General features: G+C 44.9%; 1 protein-coding gene across 1 annotated transcript in view; it reads right to left on the bottom strand.

Annotated features, from left to right (window-relative positions):
• The window catches only part of LOC8038634 (filamin-A), a 92,507-nt gene that overhangs the window by 41,928 nt on the left and 24,124 nt on the right, over nt 1-26,455 (bottom strand). The window contains exons 11-18 of the mRNA XM_029979107.4: nt 12,182-12,287; nt 11,288-11,461; nt 10,361-10,497; nt 9,929-10,115; nt 8,654-8,824; nt 7,688-7,968; nt 6,742-6,931; nt 5,466-5,719 (exon numbers count right to left, since the gene is read on the bottom strand). Of these exons, the coding sequence (XP_029834967.3) occupies nt 5,466-5,719; nt 6,742-6,931; nt 7,688-7,968; nt 8,654-8,824; nt 9,929-10,115; nt 10,361-10,497; nt 11,288-11,461; nt 12,182-12,287 (1,500 nt within the window). The remainder of the gene's footprint in view (nt 1-5,465; nt 5,720-6,741; nt 6,932-7,687; nt 7,969-8,653; nt 8,825-9,928; nt 10,116-10,360; nt 10,498-11,287; nt 11,462-12,181; nt 12,288-26,455) is intronic.

Below are 26,455 nucleotides of genomic sequence, written 5' to 3'. Positions count from 1 at the left end.
ATACGATGAACAAACAGTTACTGGGATGCCAGAAAGGTGGTAAGCGGAGGATAGAACATCTGAACTGCGGGATAAAGATAGCGATTTACATTTATTATAGTTTAAAGCCATTTGCCATTTATGACACCACTGAATTATAAATTGGAGATCGTTTTGCGAGGTTAGGTGATCGTGGCGTGAATGAATGGGTCTATATATGACACATTCATCGGCGAACAAACGTACTTCAGAAGTGATGCCATGGTGGAGATCATTAATGTAAATTAAAAAAAAAGAAGGGGGCCAAGAACGCTTCCCTGAGGGACGCCAGACGTTACTGTGCTTGTGGTAGATTTTATATTGTTAATTGAAGTGTACTGTGTGCGATTGGTAAGGAATTCAGAAATCCAATTGACTACAGAGGGGTGAAGATTAATATTTCTTAGTTTCATTAAAAGACGTTGATGAGGGACCCTGTCAAATGCTTTAAAGAAGTCAATGAAGGTGGCGTCAGTTTGAACATTGGAATCGAAATTTGAGTAAACGTCAGTTAGAAACGTCAGTTATATCGTGGAAAGAAAAACAAAAAAACGGTTCTTTGACGTGCTGGGATCGTTATGAAAGCAGCTCTCACCACTAAATACGGCTGCTCCAGCATTATTTGCCACTACCAGTGTTTCCAGATGGCGCCTCCGGCATTTTGGAACAGTAAGTGTGTCGTCGACGCATGCAGTGGCGGAGCGTCGACGCCGCCATGTTGAACACAGGGCCGCGGTTTCGGTAAGCGAGCACGGAAACACGTTTCAGGCACGCGACGCCGGTATGAGTCGCGCATGCGCAGTTTGGGCCAACGGTAACGGTAGTTCGGTAACGGTTCGCTAAAAGTCCCTAATGGCTTCTTTTTGGCGGAAAATAAGACGTTGCGCATACGTCCACAACCCAATGATTCGGCAAATTTCGACTGGATGATACGCGTTGGAACGATGCATTAAAAGCTGATACAAATATGAAAAGCGTATACGCTTAACGCTGGGAGTCGAGATACTGACTTTAACAGGAGACGGGCAAAGGAATCTAAACGTTATTGAAGCGTTTTCGTAAATTCTACACCTTCCTTTTTTTTTGTGTGTGTGCAATTTTAACCTATTTCTTTTCTCGTTTTCTTTCTTCTTTTTACTAAGAAAGAGTGGGTGATCGATACCCAAAATAGTTCCTCCATGCAACTCTCATTCCTTAAAACTGTTTTCTAAACGTTAAAAAAAAAAAAAGAGAGGTATTTTTGCATATTACGAACGCATTCACCAGGCATTCCGCATCTAAATCTTTCTTTCTTTTTCCTCATTTGTATGATCTTTTTGGGTTTAAATCGAACGGTGCGGAGCGCTCCGCAAAACTTTAATAAACGGGTTGAATGATGATTCGTGTCGTCCAAGCGGAGTCGTAAGGAAAGGAAGAAAGACAAAATGAAGGCGGGAGAAAATAAATGGAGAACCCCTAGGTCAGCGACTCCTGGCGCCCGCCCACCGAGGGCGACGAAGGAAATAAATGACGTCCTGTAAATGCTGGGATTATTTTCGGCACCGGCATCTTCATAACTAGGAACACGCGAGAAAAAAATACAGGGAAAGTTAAACAGGAGTGCAAAGAAATAGAGGAGTGGGAAAGACGAGGCAGTTAGCCTTGTGATGCATCTCCGTTTCAACGAAAAAAAAAGCGTTTCAAGAGTGTGAGAGAGAGTCTACTTTTAGGAGAGACCTCAGACCTTTAGATACACGGGCCACAGCGTGAAACGTCGTCGAAAGTACAACCTGAGCCAAAGTTACAGGCAACCTAACAAAACACGGGGCGTGACCAAGCATCTCATTATCGCTCTTTAGCCAATGAGGTTGCAGAAGTAGGCCACGACGAAAACAGGGAGGAAGGAATCATGAAGGAAGAATCACGAAGATAATAGGGACTTTTAGCAAACCGTTACCGTGCTCCGCGTGCCGCACTACCGGAGCCTTTGAAGCACGCTTTTGAGCGCGCGCCCCGCGGTCACGGTAACCGCGAGGCACTCGCTATAAGGCATGCTTAAAAGGCTCCGGTTGTGCGGTATGCGGAACACGGTAACGGTTTGCTAAAAGTTCCTACTGAGCCAAGCCTCGGGCTTGCTTTGCTTTAAAACAAGATATCGGTCACTATAACTGCTGGAGACGCGGTGCCCTTCGCCCAGTCGCGACACTGTAGGAAAGGACTTTTGTACTCAACGCCCGGTGGATATAAAACTAGCATTTGTCTTTTTTTTTTATTATTTAGCGGACGTATTTAGAAACGGCTCGTAAAACATGTTCAAAGTTATGAAGATACGAACGTAACACGCCACGTGCGCGCTACCAGCTCAGCAAATAGTAAGCCGGGGCAGGGATCACGACTCTTCAGTTTATACGTGAATTCAATTATTCGAACAGTGCATCGCTTTAAAAAGTAGTTTATCTCCGTGTTTATTTCTTTTAAACGTAAATAAAAACTAAAAAAAAAAAGTTCTGCATTATTGAATAATTTCTTTTTAGCGATTACTTGACGCTTCCTCATCTAAATAATATATTTTTTTTTGTAAGAAAGCAGGCGGCTTTCTTTTTATGTTAAAGAACATTCGACTTGTCTTTCTGGTAAAAGAAAATCCACAGTAGTCAGAGTGCGTGTTTGGGAAGTAGAGGAGTGAATATTTTTCATAATGTGTGCTATGAGCTGGTATACCGCTTACGCGAAAGTATATTGTAAGAAGAAACTTGACCATTTCGCATCTGCAATGAAAACCCTTCCACTGTGCATAGAAAGCGATCCCTCAATTACAACTTCGACAGTTCCGTATCAATATGTATACGCCTGTTTATGAACGGAGGCTGTCGCAGCGATTGTTGTTGCGTGCACTGAGTGTCCGTACAAGCTCGATCGAAAGCAAAACACCACCACTGTGCATGTGCACGGCCAACATCAAACTTGTCCATAACACCCCCCCCCCCCCCCCCCCCCCCGCCCTTGCTTTATCACTCCACACTCAACTATTGGTCAAACCGGGCGTTGTGTAAATGTAAGGGCAAGGGAACATTCCCTTTCTTTGCGTTCCTCGCCCTCAGGAAACCTAGCGGTTCATTGTGACCGGTGTGGCTGCACGCCATCATTTCGTGACATAAAGATTTTGTCTCGTCACAAAAAAAAAAAAACTGCGAGGGAGATAGACGAAGCGTTTTTTATCGCGTCTATCGGAGCTGACACGCGTGTGAGCGCTCCTTCGGTTGCCCTTGCAAATGACGAGGTGGATTTTGTAAAAAAGTGTGGCAGGTTCGTGTGACGGATCGTGGGCGTGGGTGATGCCGCATGTTATTGGTTTGAGTTGTTTGTTCTCTCCCCTTCCTCCTCTCTGTGTTTATTTCTCTTTCTTCAGAGCAATAAACTTTCAGTTGTAAGTCAGCGTCCTGTCTGTGTGTTTCTTCGACCTCGTCCTACGTCCTTTTTGCGCTGTCCCCTCCAAACAGTATGTACCACCAACTAGCCCAACTACATGCCTTGCAACCAGCACTGTACGTAATACTTATACGCGAGGTCTCTTGAATGGGTCATTTTCAAGCATGTGTTCGCCAAAACCGTTTGCATGAAAATTGGGCGTTTTAGTAGATCGCCTTTTCCCTTCTTTACGCTCCCGCATCGAAGCTGCCGGACCGGAACTTCTGGTTGCTGGAACCAGAGTTAGGCGGTGGCCAATCGAACCGTACCGAGGTCTGCGTCATCCCCAGTCGCCGTGTTTCAACTGTTACGGTGGAGCGAAGCAATTGTGGCAGATGAGAACATAGCGGACGGACGTCTGGCTACGGCGGATAAGTCGGTAAGCATTCCTGTGACGTCACTACTTGGGGTGGAGCTAAGCGTTCATCGAGACCCATGAGCTGCACACACTATTTCTTTATTTTTTTAACCCCAGAATCTACTCTTTTAAAAATGTCTGCGTGTCTACTTACCCGCAAAACACAGAAAATCTCTCCGATCTACGAAATCAGCTCAGCGAAGGATGAGGCAGAACATCCGTTTGGACCTAAAAATGAAGTCTGCGCTGTGGCATTAAGCAATGCAAACATGACGCTTTGCATTGCGTAATGCCACAGCGTATAGTCTTCATTTTTAGGTCTAAACGGATGTTCCGCCTCATCCTTCGCTGAGCTGATTTCGTAGATCGGAGAGATTGGCTCTTCGAGTGTCTTGCGGGCAAGTAGACACGCAGGCATTTTTTAAAGTGTAACCAGTCTACAAAAAAAAAAAAAAGTCTGTGAGTTTATTAACACGCAGGTAGCCAATCACGACGAACATAACCAGGAACTCAGCGAATAATGAAGGCGATAATAAAATTAGATTTGAAAAAAAAAAAAAAAGCGATATGCGCAGGAACAAAGTGTAGTGAACCGTCATGCTTTTAACCACATCAATTTTTTTTGTCTAGTCGTATTTTGAGTTTCGTCATTTGCTGAGATCATGGTGTAGTTCTTCGTAAACTACAATCCTATGTTTTGCAAAAAAAAAAAAAAATCTCACAGACCTTAAAGAAAGAATTATGACGCTCCAGCCAATGGCTATCTAGGAACCGTTTCGCTGGGGATTTCTTGCACAATTTGCGCGGTTTTTCGCGGTTACAGACGTCGCCGGCTCCGCTCCATGAAACAATTAATTATTTCGCATTAAAAAAAAAGAAAAGAAAAAAGTTTTTATAATTTTACGTTGAGTGTAGCAAAAGCGGCGTAGAGCAGCGCACACAAATGCTCGTTCATCGCAGATATCGAGTTTTTGCTCGGAGGCCAATGAAATCCGCGTACGTTGCGCGCTACGCTGAGTTTGATGCGCTCAACGTACGAGTAATAATAGCAACAACAGAGGCTTTTAGTATTGCGTATAGGAGCAAACGCAACCCATTTGCGTTAGCGTTGCGTGCTCCACCTTGCGCATGCGCATCATCGTCGTGCGTCAATCCAAGACCTGATGCAGTTTGGGCTCTGCGCACGCGCCGTGTGGAACGCGCAACGCTAACTCAAGCGCACGGTGCTTGCGTTCGCTCGTGTACGCAATACTAAAACTCACTAATATCCTTAATTTTCAAACAAAATCCGCGATGTCACTCTGCTCGTACATTGTAGAAAAGACACGCTCTGCATACATGATGATAACGTTATCCGCGAACACGTCTCAATCACGTTCGGAGCATGTCTGCATCATTGTATGTTTGGAACATGTCTGAGCAGGTCCGCAGACAGTTCTTGTATGACCAACCCGACCGTCACACAAGCAATAAACATGTCTCTTCTAAAAAGTATGTAGACTGTGCTTTCTGCGATGTATACTGGCAGAGGGACCGCGGATGAACGGAGCCTTTGAAAGTGAGTAAGTACCCTATAGTATACAACGCCAGCGTTGCGCGTAGGTATGCGTAAGCTCATCGTGCGGCCCTCGAGGGGACTCACCCTGATCGTGTAGGAGCCTCCGGGCACGGGCTGTCCGCCGAACTTGACGTTGACCTGGTGCTCGCCCTGCTCTTTCATCCTGTAGAAGATGGTGTAGGTGCCGTCGCCGTTGTCCTCCACCTGGACGTCCACGTCGGGCTCCTTGCCCGAGGCGTTGTTCACCGCGCAGGTGACAGCGCCTTTGCCCGCCTGCTTGGCGTCCACCGTCATGCTGTACTCTTCGCCGATGGTCACCTTGTCCAGCTTGGTCTCCTCTGCGAAGCGACAGAAGACCGCACACTTACTTTGGAGCTAGTTCACGTGGGTGCACAGCTCAAAGGTGAAAAATTGGTCGAATGGGTATTTATACGTTGATTAAACTGCGCTGCGAAAAATTACAAATAACGACACCAACACTAGAAAGACCACGCGACATACGCAAATGCTAATCTTACTTATAATTTACACTTGGGGGCATCTGGAATGGTGTCTTACGCTTACGCTGCAGGAGGGCGGTAAGAATAAAATTTTCGTGGTTCTAAAAATGTAGTGCCGTGCGAGCCGCAATAACATATAGATTTATTTAAAAAATATTATTTTTTTATAAAAGTTCATGTCTGTGATTCACTGATACTATATAGTACTCAGTTGCGTTAATAAACAACTTCCACCGTGTCTGGAATGCTGTCCTTGTCGTTTCTAGAATTTTACTCGTCATGTTTGTGTCATGCTAGCATTGCTACATTGCCCTCATTAGACCATTTTTGCTCTACGATGAAACAAAATTGTCGGTGCAATTTTATAGTGGAAAAGCTTACTGTAATCATTTCTAACCATGTTTTTGCAAATATTCCCGTTTCAGTTCCCCTGCTTTAGCAATTCATATATGGAAATACTACGCGTGTCAATATTTTTATATCCCATAAATACCAATTTCAAAATAATGGGATGCTGCAGATTTATAAAAAAAAACAGAAAGTTTTTCTGGACTCTATCCCTATATTTTTTAAAGCATTTGCATCTTTGTTTGTTTGTTTGTTCTTACGGAAAAATAACACCAAAAAAACAGCAAAATGCGAAGACATTTAGTGTTCCAAGGCTAAAATATCTTGGCGGATTTCCTCCTCTAGCCTCCATCCGAGGAGTTCCGCGCAGCACACATGAACGGGTGAAAGCACGTGGCCTTAAAAAGCGTTTTGAGCAGATGCCCTCAAGAACAAGACATCCTACAGACAGGGCTACGCTCGTGCCCTGTGCACTCAATTCGTGGAAGGCCATGGAGAGGAGCCGGACTCACGGGAGATCTTGCACTTGTCCGCGTGTCCGGTGGGCACTGCTTCGACGGTGGCGGGCGAGTTGGGCACCTCCTTGCCGCCATACTTGACGGCCACCTGGTGCTTGCCCACGTCGTTGAAGACGCATTCCGACCGGAAGGTGCCGTCGTCGTTGTCCACGACGCGAGCCTTGCGCGGCACGCCGTCGGGTCCCTGGGTGACACACGCAAGGTTCGAATATCGCCTTCTCAATCAACATCCATACAACGAACTGACTTTCGACGCGAGGATACATGATGGCACTTCGAAAGATATCTACAAAAGTGAAAGGCGTAAGCACCCGTTAGAACTTCCACACGAAACGGACAAATACGGCTTCCTTACCGGTATTTACCTCGACACTTAAGCAAACTGTATCATCTCTAACGGGGAGTGCCCTTGGTGGATTCAGAGCCATCCAAAAGTGCTCCTGCTCGCGCCCTTAGAACAGTAAATGTTAGTGCGCGCTTACACGCACAAGAAGATGCCAAAAAAAAAATGGTGTTCACATATCGCCCCAAATTCACCCAAAGGGATTCCCCATAACTTATCAGCGGACAGCCACGGCCGATCGATTCTGGTTCCTGCTCCGCTGGGAACGGCCTGCTGAGTGACTTTTTCTGCCAGGGGAAACAATTAATGTTCTCAAAGCGACCGCAGTGATTGGTATTGAGCGTGGTGGCCCTGACCGCAGCGGAGCCGGCTGCGTCGAACGGGAGGGAGCAGCAAGAGACCTGTCCGCTGGGTCATGCTACCAGTGACAAACTCAGAAAACTCAGCTGGATCGCAGTTTCTATGCCTTTTCTGGGGAAGCGACAGGCCGTTTAGCCAAGCGGCAATGATCAAGCGTCAGTGATCAAACTCTAATGGCACAGGGTTTGGGCGCGCATTAAAGAATGGTCGACTCGATGGCCAGGAGGACGCCCTCACCTTGACGACAACTTCAGCCTCGCCTACGCCGGCCTCGCGGGCGTCGATGGTAAACTCGTGCGGGAGGCTGGCAGGCACCGGCTTGCCACCCAGGCCGACGAGCTTCACGTTCTGGGGCTCGCAGGTCGGGCGGACCTTCATGCGGAACGGACTGCCGGGGATGTCCTGGTTGGCGTAGGTCACCTTCACGTTACAGTCGCTCTTCTCGGGCGGCGGCATGTAGCTGACGTCGTAGGTGCCGTCCTTGTTGTCCTTCACCGTAGGCTTCTCCGACACCGGGCCTGGAAGACGCCAATGAGGTCACGTCAGGGGGTTAAGGCCTGTCGTCATCGTCCTCACCGCCACTATCGTCCAAAGACCTCTTCTGATCGCGTCACCGTCACGTTCTTGGTGGGCAAGAGTAACGTTCTAGTATGTCTTGATCTCCCATTAGTTTCCATAATCGCGAACATTTTTGTTTTATTCTGTGATGGCGATAAGTAGGAAGCTGTTTTTGTGTACTATATAAAGCACCCAACGATGTGACTTTACTTGTTTATAAACACATTAGGATAAGCAGCGAAATTGAGATGCCGTGAGAGTGCTGGGAAAGGAAGTGTGCCTAGCGCTTATTCTGCATTGTAAAACAAATGTCGTGTTCGTGTCTCCGTTGATTTTAAACTACTGCGCTCAAAATAGAGGATGTCGAAGATGAAGGAAAACAAGTAAACTTAAGCTTGACGTCGTTTTTTTTAAGAGAATAAAGTTTCAATAAAGCTATTTGTTCATTGATTTTAATTTGGTTTAAATTACGGTATTTTGATCCTGCAGAGGGAACCAATTTGAGAACCAATAAACTTTAAAACATTTGACATAAAAAAGCTTGCGCGCACATTTAAAGTTAGTAATACAACAATGTTCAGGACGAGATAGCTTTTTTTTGCGACGTAATTGGGCTCCGGAAAGTAAAGCACTCAATGAACGCACCTTTCTCGGATGACACTTCGACGGCCATTGGAGCCTTGCCGACCTTCCGTGCGTCGACTGTGAACTTCTGCGGTACATTGGCGCGGCATTTGGCAGGCTCCAGGCCAGGACCATATGCCAGGACTTTTGAAGGGTCCACAGGAGCTTCTACGGGGATCTTGAAGGGGCTTCCTGCATAAAAGACGTCCGTGTTTGGTTTGTGGTTGCCGTTTTCTTTTTTTTGATTTACGGTGGACGTTTGTCACCAAGCTTGGCGATATAAATTTATGTATATATATATATATTTTTTTTTTGTGATAGCATGGATATGCATACTTTCAGTTACTTTTACTGACCAAGTGCTCAAAATTTGTGAAAGATGTGAAATATACAAAGGGTCCGTCGTTTTCGGGTTTTATATTTTTCAAATATTGGGGGTAAATTTCGGGCTCTAGTTTTCAGGCCGATAATAGGGGAGAAATCGGGTCTTTCTGAAGCCATTAGGAAATTGGGTTTTCTCGGGTCTTATTTATGAAGGGCCAGCACCTGAAATATGTTATTTACACGAACAAAAGTCAACAAAGTATATGATATAGCAATGGTGCTCCATCTTACAGTATAGTTCCGCCTTCCGACTCATTCTGAAGTGAATATACGCCAAGGTAACGCAAATCGTAGAAGTTTGTTACCATCAAACGAGTGACCGAGCAAGCAGTTCTGAAAATACAGATCTAGAATTGTTATCATTTTTCATAAATTTAGCTGATTTCAAGATGTTCAATGAGAAATCGGGTTCAACTCGATTTTCATAAAAACTGTCCGGGGTGCAAACATCGGGTAATATCGGGTTTTACCCGAAAACGAAGAACCCTAAATATCCATATAAAACGAGCAGTTGACTATTTCTTTGAAAATATAGTGACACTGCATAAGAGATAGTCAGTACACTTTTAACGGGGAACTGACAAAAAAAAAAAATATATATATATATATACGACTTGTGCTGGTTAAGTATTATCTAGAGGAGGAACATAACTTGTACGCGAGAAACAGCAAATAAAGAATAACTTTTTTTTCCTCTACATGACGGAATCAACAGCTCAAAGTGCACTAAAAATAAAAAAAAAAAAAAAACGACGCAATCCCGACAGGACGTTTATTTTTTTAACGCCAAAATGTTTTCGTGGCTAATATTTTGTTTGCTTTAATTTATTTTAAACAAATTCAAAAGCAACATAGATATCTGTTTGGTGCATGCCGGAAACCAGCGGCTTGAGCACAACCCTATTAACTCACCTGGAATGTGTTCCCCGGCAAAGCGAATGCTAATGTCGTAGTCGCCCTGCTCCGTGGGTATGTACTCGATGGAGCAGGTACCGTCTCGGTTGTCCTTGCAAGTCATCTTAGCCTCCGTTGGACCCTCGATGGCCAGCCCCAGACCACCGGGCCCCGCTCCCTTGGTTTCCACGGTGAAGCGGTTGACCTGCGTTTCGCCACGTAAATATATATATATAGATATATATATATAAAATCTTTTTAACAGATTGGTTGCATGGATGCCACGAATGCACTTGAACACACCGAAAGGAAGCGTCTGTGAAGTGCGCAAGCACTGTGTCTTGCAGACTGTTGGCTACAGTGTGACCGTCTGCTAAGTCAAACGCTTGAAACTTGCTCTCACTGACAAGAACGACTGAAACTTCTTTATTCCAAGAGGCTGGGACTTACGTCATCCAGAACGCCCTTCTCCAGGCCCGGGCCGTAGGCCTTGCACTTGGACGGGTTGCAGCCTTTTACGGCATTCGTCTTGAATGGTGATCCCGCCAGCGGTACGCCGTCGTAGGTCACATCGATAGTGTATGGACCTGCGGGCAGGCGTGTGATCGGTCGGGTCTCACATGGCAATGAATTAGTTCGTCTTTGTGGCCTTCAATGAACAGTCAGCTTAAAGATCGTTAGATCACGTGCGTTATCTGCGCTTACTGCGCGCCTTCAATGTCAGCCATCCACAATGCGACGAACAAGTCCGCCCGCTACAAGTAACGAGGCAAACACGGTTGTCTGCCGCATGGCGTGCCGCGACAAATGTCTGCAGTGCAAGCAAGAGCACAAACAAGTAAAATTAACCCACCAAAATAATTTTTTTTTACGAGAAGTTGCGCACATGGCTATTTGCAAAGCTACGCGCCCGTGCCTTTGTCAGCACTGCTAATGTTTGGAAAATGGAGTGGATATTCGCTGACCCTGCAGACACAGTTACCGCAGCTAGATATACACAGCCCTTACATAAGTTAGGCGATTTCATTGATATTTTTACGCGGAAATCGGGTTATACAAAACGAATATTTGGAGGGAGAGAAAAAAAAAAATAAACGGGCCACGTGTAAGACGTAACAAGATAAATTTACAAAAAAGTGAGTAGCTTCAATAAATAAAAAGTAGACTACAGTTTTGCACTTCCAATGCGCATATGTTCTTGAGTGACGGGATCAAACGTATATTCTTATATGTACAAAAAAATGTTTAGGGATAAGCAAATGGAATTGATATAAATTTACATGAGGTTTACACAGGGTTTGTTATACCCGAATGAGTGTATCAGTGCAGGATATACATTTCGTTTACCCCAAAATGTCCCGAGTAAGATGTTCCCACCTTGTTCATGAGGTATGTAGACGGATCGGTAGGTCCCGTCTCCTTTGGGCTGCACGGCTATCGGGAACTTCTTTCCCGAAGGGGTGTTCAGAGTCAGGTTCACTTTGGCCTCGCTGGTCTTGCTCAAGGCGCGCGCGTCAATGGTCACCTCACTGGGTGCCTCCACAAACACGGCTGTGAAAAAAAAGAGAGTTGCAATTTGTACGGGCAGGAGAATTGTAATGTATTCTGTGTCCTAATTACCATGACACACAGTCTTATGTATATGCTATCCAAGGCATATGTAACATGTATTGGTCGAGCTAACGCAAAATAAGTTCATTCTAAAGACCTCTGCGTCATGTAACCATGTACAGAGCTTAGCACGTAGGGCCACACAATAGGGAGTTTTAGTAGACCGTGTTTTCCCCTCCGCTAACCCTCCGCTGCGAAGAAACTGCCACTGCGCCTGCGTGCCGATGGCCTTGGCTTTAGAGTTCCGGGCAGCGGAGGGGCTGAGCGGAGGGGGAAACACGGTCTACTAAAACTCGCTAATGAAACAACACGCATAACGTGGTAGCGTGTAGTCGTAATCATGCCACTGCAAATATAGCCCGAGCTATACGCCGGTCACTTGTATTCTACGTGTATAATTCAGGTAGGCCAAATGAGTTGTGGCGTACACTGCGCGACACTAGGGAGTTTTCGTAGGTCGCTTTCGCCGTCCCGCAACGCTCTCCGCGACCCGCTACGACATCCGGAACTCTACAGCCAAGGCCTTCGGCGCGCAGGCGCAGCAGCGTCTTGTGCGTTGCGGAGGGCTTAGCGGAGGGGGAAACGCGGTCTACGAAAACTCCCTACTGTTAGCACGAATATGACGTCGCGCATTTCGGTGTGCAGGAGTGTGCGACTCACTGGGTTCGATGCCGTTGACCTTGATCTGTCCCACATCCAGATGCGGAGCCACGGGCACCTTGAAGGGGCTGCCCAGCACCTCCTTGGAATTGACGGCCACAGACACCTGCACGTGTCGGGGTTCGTTAGAGCGGTTGAACGGTGACCGTTACTTTGCAGGAAAGCCGAGGGACTGCCGTCGCTCAGTCTCGCGTCTTAAAGAAACGACTGTTTCGGCTCCAGAAATCTAAAAAACACAAGAACTGAAATGGCGGGCATAAAGTCAGCTGTTCCGTCACCAACGAATCTTTTTTTTCCCTATGAGATGGTGTCATCTGCAACCGAGAAGGTCACAGAACCAATAGGGTGAAAAAGACTAATTTTTACTAGTTGCTCGTTTTATTGGTTAGTATATTGACTGCTTGATTGCTTCAATCGACGTTTTCTATGTTATGTGATTACTGACTTTAAAATGTTTACCAGTATAATGCCGGTCAAGTAAAGGACTATTCAAAAAGAGGGAGAATATTTCAAACTTTTCTTTCAAAGAAACTTTAAAAGATAGAAATTCAATATGCGCGCATCTTGTTTCTTTTCATTCATTGGTTCCCCTTAAGACCCACGAAGGGGGAGAAAGAGGGGTGACATTTGGCGGGACAAAAGAATGCTGGTAATACAAAAGAAGAAACTTATCACAGATGGAGATTAACGGCAACATTATTGGCGAAATTCTGTGGGTCTTTTATTGTGGCAATGGCTTCTAGTAGTTTGTTTCAGTAACTAATAGTAAGCTGAAGAGGCGAGAACTTGTAAAGACTAGTCCTGGGGATGTCAACGTGCAATTTGAGGGAGTGGTCAAGTCGGCGAGAAATAAAAGGGGCAGGTTTACAGAACATCGGCTTACGAGATGGAGAGTGATAGAAAAGTGAGTGAAGCAATTTCAGCCTGCTTATTGTACTACGGTCTGTTAAAAAGGGCAGCTGAAGGACGGATTTTAAAGAGGTTACATTTACTGAGTAGTTGTAGTTTCGCAGAATGAAACGAGCTGCTTTCTTTTTTTTTTAATTGACTCCAATTTTATTTTTAAGAGGGCTTGGTGAGGGTTCCACATGGCTGAAGCATAAATCAAAAGGGGCAGTATTAGTGCGGTATAGGCTGATAGTTTAGGTTTTTTCAGACGCAAGGTAGAGGGGTCGTCGGAGAAAACCGAGTGACTTGTTAGCTTTTGCTATTATGTAATTAACATGATATTCCCAAGAAAGGTTACCGCTTAGGAAAACTCCGTTGTATTTATAGTGCATCACTTGCTCTACGTGGTTGTTGAAAATATTATGATTAAATGCAGTCGGAACACGTTTAGTAGTAAAAACAATGGACTTCATTTTTCAAACGTTAATCTAAATCTGCCATTTTTCGCACCAAGACTCGATACCGATTCACTCTAAAAAAAGCCCGTGCGTCTTCTTTCCTGCACAACTCTCGGAGAGCCAATCACTGCAACTCACGGAGGCAGCTCAGCGAATGACGATGCCGAAGCATATGTTAAGACCAAAAAACGCAGTCTGAGTTGTGACATTCAGCAAGGCAAAACGTCACTCTTGCATTGCTTAATGTAACAACTCAGACTGCATTTTTTCTTCTAAATATATGTTTTGGCATCGTCATTCGCTAAACTGCCTCCGTAAGTTGAGGTGATTGGTTATCCTAGTGTTGTGAGGGAAAGAACGGACTTTTTTTAGAGTTTGGGTCATTTTGCAAAGCGCTACATTATTTTCCAGTTTTAATTATAGAGTACACTGCACAATCATTTGCAAACAATCTGAGAGCCAAGTTACTACAGAGAGACAAATCATTGAAATAAATCAGAAACAATAACGGCCCCACCATGGTTCCCTGCGGTACACCTGATCTTACTTGCATGGTTGAAGAAGAATGGTTGTGGAGAGAAACATACTGAGTTCTAGGTTTTAGTAATGATTCCATACAGTTTATTATGTCTCTGTCAACCTGAAAAGAGTGAAGTTTTTTTAATCAATCGACAATGGAGAACTTTATCAAAGGCTTTAGAAAAATCAATGAAAATGGCATGAATATCTGTCCCGGTATGAAAGCTTTGATGAATGTCAGTAAATTCTAAAAATTGCGATTCACACGAAAGGGACCGTCGAAAACATTGCTGGTTTGGAAACAGTATATTATTAGAAGATAAGTGATTCATTTCTGAATATATAACATGATCCATCAGTTTACTAGGTACACTTGTAAATGAAATATGTCTATAAATTGTTATACACATCTTAGAGACGTTTTTGAAAACTGGAGCTATTTTAGCATGTCTCCAGTCCGCTGGTACGTCACAGGAATCCAAAGGCTGATTGAATAAACTAGACAATAAAACGCATGATACTTCTTTGGTTAGCTTAAGCAGCTTAGGTGAAATACCATCAGGTACAGGCGTGGAATTGAATGGAAGATTATCGATTAGCGTTCGAATGCCGGCTGGTAAAAATTCGGATTTATACATTTCATGGACAACTTCGTGAGGTGAAACGGGCCATGGTAGAGGAAATTCTTCCAATGTGAAAACACTACAGAAAGTAAGGTTCATAATTTCCCATGTTTCTAATTCGGTTAGATCATTCCCGTCGGGATCAATAAACCTGGAAGGTCTTGGGGAGGTCGAATCGCTAACCAGAACTTTTGAGGTTTTGATATCAGTAGGATTTGTAGGTCGCAATCGAATTACCTCTGCAGGATTTTACTTGGTACTTGTGAACCAAGTAAAATTGTGAGGCACATTCGTGATATCTCATCCAAGCAACTGGAGACCCTGTTGAGTTTGCGAGTCTGAAAAGCCGTTTCTTGTTCAAATTTGTATGGTTTTTAAGGTTCTTTGCGCTCAATATGAGCACCATGTGTTCCGTGACAAACATTATAACTGTTGTCCATGTCTTGCCACAGACGAATCAACTGGTCCTTAGGTATTCAATTCTCATGTTCAGCCATTCGATGTTTCATACCTTTAAGAATAGCAGGCATGGGCGGGACAGTCACACTTTCCTTGAATCTTCCCCTATTCAGTGATGTGCGGAATATGTTCCTGTCCCTCAGAGTTGTTCTTAAATAATAATATGAAATCTGTATTTTTATTAATTTCCCTGCACATTACAATACGACGGAACAATAGACGTACGCGTATTGTGTAATAGTTGCTCTAAATGTCAGCATAATATTTGTTTCTAAAGGGGACGTCTTGTGCAAGAGGGACTAAACTGCATTGAATGTAGTAAATGCTACTCTCTACTTGTCTATTGTTGCAAAAACTGGTAGCTATAATAAAAACCCATGTTTGGATATATTAGACCAGTATTCGTAATTCGGCTGGCCGACGTCCTTCAGCAGCCTTATCTTGCCAATATATGAATTGCGGTACTGTTGTACAGTAACTTTGAACACGCTAACAATTCCGCAAATAACTACTTAGCTTTAAGATATCTTGAACTTATGGAAGCAGCTGTTCGTAATATGCTATCGTCGCGAGTCTGATGAATTTCATAAAAAAAAACAGCTGTTGGGAGAATTTGAAAACGCTAACAATTCCGCAAATAACTACTTTGCTTTAAGGTATATTGAACTTATGGAAGCAGCTGTTGGTAATGTGCTATCGACACGAGTCTGACCAATTTCTTAAAGAAAACAGCTTCTGCAAGAATTCGAGGCAAAAAGAAGGGTCCGAGAGACCCACGCCTGGGTAGATTGACGAGAAAAACATTTTTGTTACGCGAGGTTTGAAACAGTACGCCATAATAACAAATCTTTCGGTTGCAAAATAAAGTAAATAAATCAAGTGAAAGTGCACAAAAAAATGGCTGCATGTTTCACCATTCTGACAAACGTTTTTAAATGCGGTAGCTTTATAGGTGTGAGGTGCTCTTAATTTGGCTGGCGCCTAGGGCAGTAGGACCCTTGATTTTTCACTGCATGCGGTGGGTGGTGCTCAGTTCAAATGGTGCCTATGGTAGAGCATTGTATAAAAACAGATTACGTCACATTATTGTCTCTTTGTGACGCTGCGCGCGCTTCCCTTCAGCAGCACCCAGATATAGAGCCTTTGAGCATAATTTTCTGGGTCACCAACAGAGTAGAAGCGCGACTTCCTGCCCTTTCCGCTCCTCGTTCTGTGCGCTCTTTCTACACCACCTGTTTCTGCTCCCCTCTTTCTTGCCCTTTTCTCCCTCCTCCGCTACGCGCGCTTTCTCACCCCACCTGCTTATCCTCCAGCTCCTGCGTACAGGGTCCGTAGCTCAGTCAGCAGCGCACTCGGCTGCCACGCCGTTGAGCGCGGTTCGTTCCCTTGCATTGGTCGCCGCTATTTTTTTTCTCCAAGACTGTTTTGCGGTTACGGGCTGACCAACCTACACATCTTTTGTTTACGCGGCTCCTGAGGTTGGCTGGCCCTATAAAGCAGCCGCTTTAAAAACAATAAAAGACGCGTAGCCGATGGTTACTTAACAATGTTATTCAGTAGTCGCCGGTTTAGATAGAAACCTCTATTGTGAAAGATGTTTACTCCCAATTCAACAAAATCATAATTAAAAGTAGTGATGGGCCAAATGTTTGCCGAATCTTGGGATTCGGCAAAGCCGAATTCTTGCCGAACTTTTCTACAGATTTGGCAGATTCGGCAAAAATACATTGTTGCTAGTTTATTTTTAATACATACTGCCACAGCTATATCCTACAATATAACTGTATCGGTGTAATTTTTGTGTGTTTACTGGGAATTTTAAAGTGACTTCTTGCAGAAGTGGTGTGACAACGGGGTTGGGTAGTAGCGGTAGTAGTCTGCACAGCGACGATACGTGAGTTTCGGTTTTGACTCCTCATCACCGCTAGCCTGACGCCCTAAACTCGTCGAACACAAAGCTGGAGCCAAAGTTCGCTGAGCGCGCCGATTGGACGTCGGCCACAAAAACGCGAAGTCATCGTCGTGATTGTCCAATCGGTTCGCTCCGTCAACTTCGCCCTCAAATTTGTGTTTGTGAGCCGAAATAAATTTGTGAGCCGAAAAAACAAGCAAATTTGTGAGCCGAAAACAGGATTGTTATAATAGCAAGGAGTGCTTTAAAGTACTTGTCAGTCAATGTTGCAACTACCTCTTTGAATCACTGGAAAGATGAAATGAATATCACGTTATCCCGAATGTGCCGCTTTATTTGTCACTTGCGCAGTGGACTGAGTCATTTTTTCCGTCCATTTCAGGTCGATCTTCTCTTCTTGAGGCCGAAAATATTGAAGAGAACCACACTCACTAAAGCTGACAAACACAAAGTAACCATGTCGCCTCCGCATCTCGCGCGAAGTGCGAAAGTGCGGGGGTACGCCTACACTGTACGATGCATGGTAACCGCACGACCGCACGGCGGGCCCCGTCGCGTTCTCGCGCGTGCGCAGACGTTTGCCGAGTTTTTGCCAAATTTGTGCCGAACTTTCCTTCAAAAGTTCGAAGTTTGCTGAACTTTTCCAAATCTGAAGTTCGGCAGATTCGGTTCATCACTAGTTAAAAGGTAAAAAAAGAGACGCGTGGGAAAGAAAATCCATAGAAGTTCTCCACGCTCATTGTGCGCACAACACGCAATGTTTCGAACGGACACCCCTTTCTTTGAGCGGTAATCACGATCAACGTTGTATGGCTAAATGCGTCCACGCCACAATTTCCTAGTTTCGGTTCTTTGTGCGGCATAAACAGTCTGATGTATATTCTATTCTGGCTCTCTTTTTTGGTGTTAGCAGCGCTTTAGTGCAACTTCTCTGCCGTTACGTAGTTTGCCTATAGATTTCAGGGTTTCCATCCGCTCGATTGGGGTCACGTGGTTTGCAGCGGCGTTTTCAATACGAGCTGCGAGGAGGGGACGAAAGCGCTGGTCGTCCGCAAGCGTTCCAAACTTTCCGCCAGCCTTCTTCTCCACTCGACAACGCAGCGCATCCGCCAACGACAAATCTGCCCAGGATGCGCCCGCCATAAAGTTTCAAACGCTAGCTCTCCCATGGCGAGCTGATCCAGCTCTTATATATGAGCTCCCTGCTGTTACCAAACCACGATATGTTTAGACATAAACAGTCTGATCTGTATTCCAGTTTGGCCCTCTTACTTTCTGTGTTGGCTGATCTTCCGTGACGTTTATAGCTACGAAGAGAATAACACGTTGCTTTGTGTCGGGCGGCCTGAGGACATCCGTGGAAATAATGTCGTTGCCCGCGACACAACAACATGGCCGTGTCGAGAGGTGAGACTGGAACCTCCCGATTGCATCAGATTGGCGAACTGGCCGACCCTGAAGCCAGAGATTCTAGCCGAGCACCCGACCGAATCGGGGTCTGTGGAATGAAGCCAGAAACTGCGGTATGCCCACAACACGGGAAGATGTTTGTAAACATCGGCTGGTACGAGATATAAAAACGCGTTCGCTTGCAACACATACCTAGAGTGCGGGCTCAGAAGCTGGCTACATCCGGACGAAGGGATGGGGGCCACATGGCTCCCACACTGGGCCCCGCGCCAGTCCTTGAAGCAAAAAGCGCAGTGCAACCATAACATCCGCTGCACTGCGGTTTCAAGGCGGCCATGTTAGAAGGGCGAGGCCAATTTTATTTAAAGTTTAAAAGCAATAACGTAGGCAGCCTGAAACGGTACACATAGTATAGTCGCATTCACATTTGGGAGCCTGATGAGAAGGAACATCGCTGCGTTCGTTGCAAATCTGTCTTGTGTTTTTCGTTCAATCACCGCTCTACAGGCTTAAAATGTGCGCGCATTGGTCAAATTCAAAATAAAAAAACAAAAACATTATTTTTCAAGTGTAAATTTAGCCACCCCCCCCCCCCCCTCCCTCATATATATATATCACGGGAACTTTTCATCATCGTACGGGGTCTCCAAAGAGGAAATAATCGAAAACATGCAAATGAGGGCACCGTACTAGAACGAATGAAGCGTTTTTACGAGATAGCCGAAAGTAAAAATAATCGGCAGAGCCAGGATTTGAACTCTGGGCCCTCCCGCCCGTCCAATTCGAATCTTCGGGCAGGCCGAGTTTAAAGCTCAACCGCAGACTACGTCGAATCTGTAGCTCGTCGAGCACGGTCGTAACTCAGCACGTCGCCGCTTCTGCTCAGCTATCTCCTTTACAGTTCGCTTCTTCCACTCGCGAGGCATTATGGAGACTGCCGCACATCCAGTGCGCCATTGAGCGCCTCGGCCCGCGCATGTGTGCGATAAGGAGAACTATAGATGTCCCTTTCTATCTCCTGCGGCCAGACATGTACAAGTTACTAAAAAAAAGTAATTAAGTTAAGCTACTGAGTATTGACGTCAAAAGTAATTTGAGTAGAGTAGAAATTACTCAAATAAAAAGTTATTGAGAAAATTACTAATTACCGTAAAAAGTAGTGAATTACTTTCCAAGTTACTTTTGAAGTTACTTTTATATGTTTTTTTATGGTAAAAAGAAAGTGCAGAGGTTTTGGTCTTTTAACAAAATTATGCAAGCGAAATATGAATCGGCTTGTTTTTTTCACAGAAATTCTTTGATAGCTGATTCTCCTTCTGCGCGCCTAATTGTATTGTACTTTCTTGTTTGTTTGGTCAATGATGTACTGCGAATGTGTCCTTTGTACTTTGAGGTTTAGCACTGCCTGAGCTTGATTTTTTAGACAGTGTTTTTACTTGTTTACAGCGTTGCGTAAAATACATATGTAAAGGGTGCTTGAAGTACATGAAAGGTTATTTACTTCAAATAAAGTAGTAAGCACACCGGGTGCAATGTAATTGAAGTAACGTATATAAATACATTTCAAGGTAAAACACAAGCACTTTTAACACAATCTTTCATGATGCCCTTTCATTCCCTATACAGTGTTTTGTTAACTGGTATGCATTGATCCAGGGGTAAACGGAGGTGCATCAATTTTTGACGGAAATTGCAGCAAATATTCTATAAGGTCAAGTCGCCGCAGAATAGTTTTACTCTCGCTGACGAGCTATTTTACACAATCAACTTAAGGGCACTTATTTCCATCAGTCTTACAATCGCCATTAGTTCACTCAGAGAAATGGCCAGATGACGTCTCAAAAGAGCGCGTTTTCACTCGACGATACCGCCATTTTTTGTTTTCGAATTCGGGGAATGTACATTGAAGCCGGGAGTTTTACTTTCCTGGGAAAATACAAGTATATGTTCAGAGAATTTACTTCAAGTATAGTACAATTTTTCTAAACACTAGTACTTTAAGTACCATGTACATAGAGTACTTCCCAACACTGCTTGTTTATTATTTTTTATATAAAAACGCTGGGGGAATTACTACAGGCTTCTCGAACGATCAATGAATCTTTGAAGGTCTCCATATTGTGAGTTTTGGTAGGTAAGGCAACGCAAAAAGGTAATCTTTGTGTTGCCCTTTAGCACGCGATTCTTCGAGTACAGCACAAACTACGGGAACACAAGATGAGTTTCAGAGCAGATGCTGCATTTTGTTGCTTCCTTTGAGTGAGGATACAGTGTGTGCACCTTCTGTAGTGGGCGAGAGTTCCTACGTTGGGGAGAAGCGGGGACCAACTCTTTCTTCAAAAAGGTCAAGTCTTCTTGAGCTTCGGTACACGAAGAAACGCCAGACTTCGGCGCAAATTCCGCAGTTACCCGGCCTCTCTTGCGTCATGTCTGTTCGCTCCCCGCGCCTCGTAGCAGCGTTGTTGCAGTCGGGGGGTTCGGACTCTCCAAACCATTTCCTCCCCCCTCCTTTTCCTACGCCACATGCTTCCCCCTCTTCGCAAATATCAGCTGATCTTCCAACATCTCACCTCCTTTGTGAAGGAATGTTAGTTGATAGGCAAAACAGCCACTAAAATTCGAAAGTAATTTGTAACTTGAGTAGAAGTTACTCAAAAAAGTAATTAAAGTAAACTACTAATTACCAAAATAAAAATGTAACTGAAAGCTACTAAACTACTCAGAAAAGTAGTTAAACTACAGTAATTTGAGTAGAGCAGTTGAACTACGTACAAGTCTGCCTGCGGCCCACGCATGCGCATGGTTAGGAGAGCTGGGAAGCCACATGTACTACCAAACTTACCCGCACACGCACATGCGTATCAACGTGACAATCGTTTTTCTTTTTTTTTCGTAAGGGGCTGAGGGGTGCGGAGGTTGCTTAAAGAAATAAAAAAAGGAGTGCTCCGGCTTGGCGTTAGCACTGCGCGGCTCGTTTGAGGCCCCGCGGGTGCCTTCGGTTATACGGTCACCGGGAAGAGCGGATACGGGTCGGCGCTTTGCCAAATGCTCTCTTTAGCAGCAAGCCCCGCGGCGCTTGCTCTACACCGGCTACAGTCGAGCAAGGCCTAATTCGCCAAATATATCTGCTACCCTCCTGCAATCTGAACGCCAAGTCATTAATCATTGCAGGGGGAGCGGTTCAGTGTTTCCACGGGAACGGAGACGACTGTGACGGTTCCGTTGGAAAGAAAAATTACTTGTCCACTGTCCGAGAAGTTAACAATTCTGCAAATGCTGCGCCTTACACGCAAGATTTCTGCCTGGTAAGGCAACGAGCTCGTTCTATACTTCGTTTCACTTTAAGTCCAGACTATACGAGCTGATGGAACCAATCAGACAGCGTTAAAAGTGCATCATCATGGTGTTCGTCGTGTTTATTTGCGCGTTCCATCGTCATTGAACCAATCATAAACAGGAGAGGTTCAGTGACTTGCGCTTTTGACGCTACCTGATTGGTCCCATCAGCTCGTAACGTCTGCTGCGTCTAGACTTCAGCTGAAACGAAGTGTAGTGAATTGGAACCTGTCAACAGCTATGGCGACTAAAAGTGTCGGGGAGGTGAGGGGGCGGGTCACGTCCTGTACACAGCCGTCATTACGTCCTGTTCTCCCATAATATTAATTGGGGTTGTGCGGATATTTATACAGCGTGTGGTTGGTCAGCCATTTCAAAGTTGCGACGAGTCACTCACTGTAGATGAGCAATTTAGCCAATGCGGTGCAACCGCTAGCCTGGGGTCTTTAACGTGCGTCACGCAGTAGTGATACACGACCGCACGCCGGTGCGGTGCTCATCGAGATCGAAACGGGCAGGGGTGGGGATTAAACCCAGGATCCCTGGGTTCTGCAGCGCGAGCTTTCGCTCCACAGAACCCAGGGATCCTGGGTTCAATCCCCACCCCTGCGCATAAGCATGCAGGACATCGACGGTTATATAAAAACACGAAGTTACAGTTTTTATGGTACGCGAAAAGGAACGTTTTGAGGCAAACATTGCAGGCTACCTTGTGTTGTCGCTTTCGCTGCCCTGTCAACTTAAAGGAATTGTTCGGTCGAAACCGGAAGTACTTAAGCTATTGCGCTCGTTACGTCGAGGTAGCCTTTGTATAGACAAGCGTAATTTTTTTGTTGACATATGATGTCTTAATATTAATTAAACCTTCCATGAGCGTGTGTACTAAACTAACTTCGCCAGTGTCAATGGCTGACATCCGTAGCTGCTGCGTGACGTCATATAACGCAAAGGATTGTCGAATGGTCGGGATAACAAACGTTGGTAGATGGATTTCTTGTATTTCGTTTTGAATTATAAAGTCTCCTAGGCTGTACCCTAATGAAATACATTTCTTGTAATGCAGTTCCCAAGTGCGTGCAAAAAGGTTGTGCCTTTCAGCAGGGTTTTACTCGAAAACAGCCTTGAGCTTCGAGCAAACGTATTCCGTTTCGCTCATACAAAACTGCGACGGCCACGGATCGGACAAGGAGCGCTTGTAAAGAGAAGGACGCAGATTTTGCCTCTGAAGCGGCATCTGGTTCCACGAAGCGGCATCTGTGTCCAGATATCGGCGGATCCATTGGATCGGTGATGCGGCTGAGGGTCGTTTCCTCGGAGGCGATGCCCGAAGGTCGAAGGCAAACGGCGAATCGTTCAAAATGCATGTACCATTTCTAGATCGTCACTTGACTCGGACGAGCTTGGTGAATCGTAGCCACGCTCCATTTACACACTTTAATGAAATGCGTGCTAAATATAACTTTGACATCATTTCAATATGGCTTGGCTGTTGGTTTCGTTTTCGCTGCATTATCAAGCCGATTGATCCGATTTGAGAGAGGTGTGGGTGGACGTAGTGGAATACCGTTGGCACAGCATCACACCTCCCGTACGCTGAGAGCTCAGCTCGTAGCTCTTTCCTGTGAAATGATTGCTGCTTAAGCGTGATCTCGATCTTGACGAGAACCCCCACGCACAAGAATAATAATGAAGCACACTGCGGCATTTGCTCGTCGGCTAACGACGTGACGAAGATGCTCCCTTTATGTTATGTGACGTCAAAGCTTCAATGTTGCCAACGAAAGCACCGTTTACACTGGGTTGCGATTGCAGCAGTTTAAATTGCAATTACTCATGCAGAGGAGAGGAGCATACAAACATTCAGATATTGCACGGACGATACCTTTCGAGGCAATGAAAATTATAATCAATTGTATTCCCGAACAAAACATTTGACGATACTGATTTGGAATATGTTTTTCGCTTTACACAAGCTTACTGGCCTCAGCTATAACCTTAGTGTGACCTAAGTATATTCGGACGCTACACCACTGACAAAGAAGTCGCTTTGTAGCAGTGTAATTTCAAGAATAAAAGCGGATTTTTTTTTTTTTCTTTTAGTCTCTCCTGCGTAAAACTTGATGACGTATCAGAGGGGTCGGAGTGTTGAAGTAGTCATCAGGATTACCTCATGGTAGCGATATCTTAATTTGGGTCGTAGACTGGAAACGAGCGCCGGAGGATCACTCAATTTGGGGTCGTGACAATCAATTTTTCGACAAGAATTCGGCTAGTGGTTCGTGTCCAATCGCTGCATTGATTGAAATAGTAGCTGAACACTGACGATGTCTGGAACTCGGAACATGCCCTGTACTTTGTCAACCCCAGTGCGTGATTCTGATGAGAGAGAGAGAGAGCGAAGGAGAAAGATGGTGTTGGAGAAATTCGTAACGCTGATGAACGTTGGTGGCACCACGTCACGAGGCCGCTTGTTCTGGCTGCAAGTTGAGGGGGTGAACGCTGCTCGTTTTTCCCTGCCGTTTTCTGCGACTGCCATCGCAGGGAGAGAAAACTTACGCGTGTTTTGTAGATTATGAACGTCCAGGATTATACCCGAGTGGTAAATATATATATATATATATATCTTGAAAATACAATAAATGTTGTATCACCTATTGAAAGGTAAACAGAGTATAACACGAAGAAACGTCACCAAGAGCGTGTTAACCCCTCTCAGCTCGGAACACGTGGAGTGAAGGCTATAACAACTGCAGAACTTGGGGGATTTCTTATGAGTTGTGCGGTTCTGCTCTACATCTCGCCCATTGTCTGAATAAAGCCCAACAGCAGACAAATGTAAGTCTCGCCTGTTGTCAAAATAAAGCAATAACCTTTAAATTTCACAGCGCAAAAAAAAAAAAAAAAAAAAATGGGGGCGACTATACACATTAAGGAATGTTGTTGATAATTGTGTTTCTTTTATGTTGGGAAAGCCGGACGTTAGTCAGACTCAATGCGCGTCTGGTGTCTCAGCTGTAGAAGAGAAATGTAGCCAGTAAATTACAACCGCTAGCCTGTTTTTTTTTTGTTTTTTTTAACGTGCACCAAACCGTAGTTATACATGACGGCACACGGGAACATTGCTCATCCAGATCTTAACAGGCAGGGGCAAAGATGGAAACACCTGTGTAACGTCCAGGTACTTATAGGATCGACTAACCGAAAGCTACCCTGTAACATTAACCCTGCAACCTTTTTGATGCGCGATAAAATAGCCTTACCGAACGTTGTCTTTTAACATTAACCCTGCAATCGTTTTGATACGCAATAAAACAACGTTACCGAACGCTCTTCATAAACATTAACCCTGCATTCTTTTTGGTACACAATAAAAGAGCTTTACCGAACGTTGTCCTTTAACAATAACCGTCTATTATTTTTGGTGCGCAATAAAACAACCTTGCTCAACGAAGTTCTTTAACATTAACCCTGTGGGATCCCTCTGCAGCACTTGGTGCGCTGTAGATGCTGTTTTACGCGGAAAGCCTCGAATTTTGGCGTAGACTTCAAGTTAGCGGAGTAACGCTGATGGGCTCTGTGTCATCTTCTTCAAGTCATAATTTTTTTTTAATTATTATTCCGGTTCAAGTTACGCCAATAAATCCGTTAACCTTGAAGGAATCTCTTACGGAAATAAAAGTACGAAAGCACTAATTGTTGAGGTTTACATTAATCAACCACACCAGGGGCCCTAATTCGGATAGTTGGCGAGAAAGTCGGCGAAAAATCCGGCTGCTCTGATTGGCCGGCGCCAAGGTCAAATACGGCATTGGCCAATCACGGCCGCCAAATTTCTCGCGGACTTTCTCGCCAAGTGTCCAGATTAGGGCCCCAGATGAGGTATCCGACTATGGGTGCCTCGAATCACCGAATATTCAAGCTAATATGTAAATGTTATACATTTATTTATTTGAGTTTCCCGATGACTACAACAAAATTTAAGTTCGGTATTTTATTCTGAAACTGCCTTTGCATCGATTTTCCCGGGGATCACTTAGAAAGCCGATCACTTTAAACAAAATTGCAGGCGCTCCTACCTTCACTCAGGGCATGTGGCAAGCCAATCACTCGATTCGAGCGAGCATACTATAGAGAGGATGACGGCGCGCAAAATTCTTAAACGACTGAAACTTGATAATTATTTCTGCGCAGGGGCAATGAGCATGACATTTCACTCGCTCATTGTCTTTTAACGGCAGATCGCCTTTGGCTCTTGGGGGTTAAACCTTCTCTCGAGCTTCGTCATTTTCTAAATACGCCCATTGAATCGCATTGATCAGCGCACAGTTCTGCGGTTCTGCGGGAAAGTGAACGCGCAGACCTTTATTAGAGCTGCAACCTGCGTAGAGGCCTCGACATCTGCGGAAGCAGAAAAGACCTTTCGCCCTCAGATGAAGTGTGCGCAGTGCCTAAACATGTGTTCGAGTGATGACGTCGCTGTTTACATCACCGCGTAAACAACTCTCATTGTTGCATAGGACACCTGGATTTCCGAGGAAGGTTTTCCACCCCGTCTCTCGCACTCTACAAGACATTAAAGGAGCGATGCAACAATTTTTTGTACTTTGCGCAAATACCGCTTAAAACGGATCCCTAACGTTAATGACCTATGAAACACGCGTTCGTTTTT

This window comes from Ixodes scapularis, unplaced genomic scaffold (assembly GCF_016920785.2).
Source record: "Ixodes scapularis isolate PalLabHiFi unplaced genomic scaffold, ASM1692078v2 PGA_scaffold2__306_contigs__length_199485367, whole genome shotgun sequence".
Lineage (NCBI taxonomy): Eukaryota > Metazoa > Arthropoda > Arachnida > Ixodida > Ixodidae > Ixodes > Ixodes scapularis.
This window is presented reverse-complemented; position numbering and strand designations above follow the sequence as displayed.